The sequence below is a fragment of the Corvus brachyrhynchos genome, unplaced genomic scaffold (assembly GCF_000691975.1).
Source record: "Corvus brachyrhynchos isolate BGI_N302 unplaced genomic scaffold, ASM69197v1 scaffold191, whole genome shotgun sequence".
In the NCBI taxonomy this organism is placed as follows: Eukaryota; Metazoa; Chordata; class Aves; order Passeriformes; family Corvidae; genus Corvus; species Corvus brachyrhynchos.
In genome coordinates, this window is record NW_008236487.1 from 410,116 (window position 1) to 414,729 (window position 4,614).

General features: G+C 48.2%; 1 protein-coding gene across 1 annotated transcript in view; it reads left to right on the top strand.

Moving 5' to 3' along the window:
- Positions 1-897: 897 nt before the first annotated feature.
- B4GALNT3 (beta-1,4-N-acetyl-galactosaminyltransferase 3) overlaps positions 898-4,614 on the top strand; it is a 64,379-nt gene continuing 60,662 nt past the window's right edge. Inside the window, 2 exon segments of the mRNA XM_017726192.1 lie at positions 898-905; positions 1,417-1,463. Of these exon segments, the coding sequence (XP_017581681.1) occupies positions 898-905; positions 1,417-1,463 (55 nt within the window).

Here is a 4,614-nt window from a genome sequence, read left to right on the forward strand (position 1 = left end):
GCGCGGGCGCGGCCCGCGTCCCAGGCCGGCGGGGGGACGCGGGGTGAGCGCAGCCACTGGGGTCTGAGCGGGGCTTTGGCCCCCGGCAGGAGACGGGCGCTGGGGGTTCACTTCCCTGCCTTTGGTCTAACGGGTCTCACCCCCTCTCTGTCGGGAGACCCACCCAAGTCTGACCGTGCTGGAACTGCAGAGCCCAGAGCCACGGCTTTGAGATGTCTCTCGTTCTTGGTGCCCTGGTGCGAACCTGGAAGGCAGCAGAGATGCTTTGAATGCGGCTTTGATGCGAGGAGAAGTGTATGCAGAGCAGGAGGGAATGCATACCCGGGAGAGGCGCACCGCCCGCCTGCTAACGGGCTCGCTTTGTGCGAACTTTCGGGAGCACGGCAGGGCTCGGGCGAAGTGCGTTGAGCTGCGCTTTTCTTTCTGAAGTAGAGGAACATTCTATCAATGTCCTGTGGCTTTTTACGCTTCTCTTTTTTGAGCTACAGAAAGGTTTTGAATAGCTCGTGGTTTTGTAAAAGGCTGTGATGTTGCTGCTGCTTTTTAATAATATCAGTACTTGGTACTAATCTAATTTGAAAGTATGTTTTCAATTACATGTGAGTGCTTAACTATTGATATTTTCCAGCGTATTGGTCCTTTCATTACGTGTTATAAACCTCCTAATTTTCACTCCCATGAGTCAGGCTTGGTTTCAGTCTTAAAGCTTGGGACTATGGCTGTGCAAGGGGCACTATGAATGTCTACTTCTACAAAGTCCATTACGGGACTTCAGCTTGTACAGTTGTTCTGTATAATACGTGATATTACTGCTAAAAACACATATTTATTGTTCCAGCAGTGTAACAGATCTGATTTCTATCCTCTAGTAATAATCTTCTTTTTATGCCTGGTGGAATGAGAAGGTGAGTTGTTCTACGAGTCCACTTTGCATTACATCTTTAACACAATCTCACCGTGCCTTTTACTGTACATCACTTTGGCAAAACCCCACCAAAAATGCTTAGAGAGGATTTGTAGAGGTGGGCAGAAGGCTTGTGTAGAAGCAAGGGAGAAAAACGCCTCAGAAGTATTTAAAATAGTGGTTATGAGGAGAGAGGGGCTGAGTCAGGTGTTTGGAGTTGTACAGCTGGTGGTCCTTTCACTGCCAGCAATGCAAAGGGAGAAGGAGGGGTGGGAGAAGTGGGCTGAGAGAGTGGGGACAGCAGAGATGTGCAAGAAAAAACAACTTTCTTAATGAATTGAGTTCTTCCTCTTTGCTTTAAGACAGGGTTATTTTTACATCTCTGTTGTAAAAGTAATTCTGTTTTAAGACTGAAACTGGAAACAGTGAGATTACTACAGTTACTACCAACCAAAACAGAACACGAGCAAAATAATTGCATTATATTAAAGTTCAATTATATAAAATTCCAGGTTCTCCCAAATCCACCAGAGACGTTGCTGTTCGTTGCAAACAGAAGGTATTTAAATGCTGCTGGAAAGGGTGGGAGGGTAAAATCCTCTGGCAGGCAGTTCCTCACGGCTCAGCATCACAGAGGGCTGTGGTCACACTGGGCACTTGGTGTCATGTTTTCTTGGCTTTGTAGCCAGAATCCTGGAACCTGCTAACAGGAGGAAGGTTAATCTGTGACCTTCCCCACCCTTCCTCTTGCCCTACTACCTCTAAAAGCCTGTTTTGTTTTAAGAGAAATCAGAAATCTGAGCAGAAGACAAATAGCATTTGTTTTCTTTTGGTTGTTAAAACTAAGTGATATTTTCTTCTCTGGGGACAGGGACAGCTGTGTTTGTGACTCCATGTGGTGACTCTTCCCAGGATCCCAGGAAGCTGATGTAGGAGGGAGTGGCTCTCCAAGCAATTAATACTTTTCCCCTTGTTTCTGCATTGTTTTCTGTTGCATGTCCCGGTTGGGAACCCTACTGTAAGTCACACCTGGGACCAACCAAGAGCTGCCACCTCAACTTAGCTGATGCAACAGCCTCCCCAGTTATTAACGATAAAATACAAAAGCTCTCTCTTGGGCAACTTTTCTAGGCAAAAGGCTAAAAGGCTCCTCCATTGGGGCCAGAAAGATGAAAAGCTGCTGGGTTTGGAAGATCTACAGGAGATCAGTGTTTCCATCTCCTGTGTCTGTAATGGAGTTTCTCTTTGCCTCCCTAAAAGGCACTGTAGAACAGCCTGTGTGTGGAAAGCCAGGTATGTTTTTGTCTTTCCAGAGAAGTGATTCTTCCGCTTGCAAAGCTGTAAGCACTCAGAGAAAAGACTTCTTTTCCTCTCAGCCATGCATGAGATGGAGCACAAACCCCTCCGATGCCCCCACACCATCCCTGCTCTCAAGTCAGTGCCTAAGAACAAGTCTTCAGGCATGGTGGATCCTCCTTCCAGCTTTATGTTCCTCTCCTCCTCTTACCCCCCAGACCAGTGTGTGGTGGAGAGAGCAGATGTCAGATGCCCAGGGGGTGGGTGTTTGAGTAAGTGATGCTTAAAAATTGGGGCCCTGACTGTCCTCTCTTGAGATATGTGCAGCTCTGCTGTGCAATGAAGTCAAGCATATAGAATAGTTTGGATAAAGTGAATAAGGAGTCTAGGAGAATATCCTGTAATCATCAGTATCCATTGGCACTCATGATGCTTCATCACCATGTGCTGTGAGAGTCTCTGGCATGAGGTTCACTTTGCTGTAATGTTAAAGTCAAAGGCTGAGGGATCAGCCTGAGGTGCAGAACTCGTGCCTGGTATACACCATGGGTTGGGATTTTTGTGTGCCAAAGTTGACTTGGGCCCATTTCTAGCTGTCAGGGAGGTCGGGATGGGCTGGACAGGCAGGGAGGATAGTGTGGGCTCTTGTGAGTGATGGCTTTCCTTTGAAGGTGATGCTGGAATGAGTAGTTGGGCAGGTAAAGGAAAAAACCCTTTTTTGATTTTCTTGCGATGTGAGTGTCTTAGGGTGGTATTCCTACATATTCTTCCTAGGGAGCCTTGTTGGCAGGACCATGTGCTCGTGGGTAGGAGGGTGTTTCTGTTGTTGTGGGGTTTGCCTTTTTCTTCCTTTTTATTTTTTTTCTTTTTTTTTTAATTGAGCATGTTTGGCTGGCTTGCTGCCCTGTAGGTGTTTATAGGAATCTTAAACATGTTTACAGCTGAGTGAAGAGAAACAAGCAGGCTGATGTGAGCTGAAGATGGGCACACTCACCTCACACGAATTGTGGCCTGTTGTCATCCAGAACAAGCCGTAGCAGGCAGGACACTGCCTCCCTGCCAGGAAACCCGAGGAGCTGGAGACAGTCTGTTTACTCCTGCTGCTGACAGGCACTAACCTCTCTGGAGTGGGCTCTCCACTAGGAATGTTTTTCTCATCTTTATGAGCTGCTACACAGCACACTTTGCTCCTGCTGGAGATGGGGAGACTTTATTATTTCATGGGTGAATGAGGTGTTGGGGAGGGAGAAAACACAGAGGCCTGGAGAGCAAGTCCTGCATCGTCTCTTTAATGCTGTAATGCAGTTCGCTTGGCATCAGGGATGGAAGGGACAAGGGCAGGGAGAGGTATTTCCTCAGGGAAAACCCTCATCCCAACATACTGCTACTTCCCAGATGTGCTGGAAGTGCTGTTTGGATGGAAAAAGTGGTGGGTGTGACAACTCCTTCTGCTACCTCTGTTTTTCTCTTCTGTGCCCAGCAGTGCCTCATCTTGCCCACCTGTGCAGAAGGGTGTGCCTGAGGCAGCAAGGCTGGTATCAGTGGGCTGTGTTTGCAGGCAGGATATGCAACGATCCCCTTTCGCTCTAAAGTCTTGTGTCAACATAGTAGAAACAAAGCCCCATCCCTGAAGCAGCTTGGAGGTGAGGTCATTCCCAGCCATTGCGGTGCAGAATCTGTTTTTTCTGCTGCAAAGACGATGGTATTTCAGGAGTCTACAAATCATCTGCACTGATTTCTTTTATTGCAGGTGTGTATGTTGCACTGAGCCAGGCACAAGGAGGGTGCTCAGGATTAGAGTAGAATCGTGGGAGGTGCAGCTGGTAGGAGCAAGAAGTTGGAAGCCCCTTTCTTAACTTGCCTTTCCTGACTGCTTTAACCTACCCCTGTTCCTCCACATTTTACTGTTGTGAGTAAATAACACTGGGAGTGTGTTATCTTCCTATCTTGGATTGTGTTTGTGGTTTGTGTCTCACTTAGATTTTCAGACTGCTGCTTTTCTAACTGAGGAGTGCGCACTGCCACTCTCTGAAGTGGGAAATAGGAGAGGTTCAGAAGAAACCGTGGAAATGTGCAAATAGAGAGGTCCTTATGGCAAGGCTCCCCCCTAATGTATGTCTACATTACTCCCTACATTAGCTCCCCCCTAATGTACACCTTCAGTACCCCTTTGCTTCCCAGAACACTGGCTTCTCGTGCCTGCAGCATGCTGAGCTCTGGTCTTCAGGCACGTGCAGGTTGCCTGAGTACTGATGTGAGTGGGCAGTGTGTGTGTTTGTGTGAGAGGAGCGTCTACCAGAAGGGTGAAGTTGGGCATTTAATGTCATGTATCAGCTTCCTCCTCTCGCCTGGGCGCAGGGACCGCTCAGGAGCACAGCCACAGGGGCAGGGTCCACCGGCCCCGGGGCCCGCGC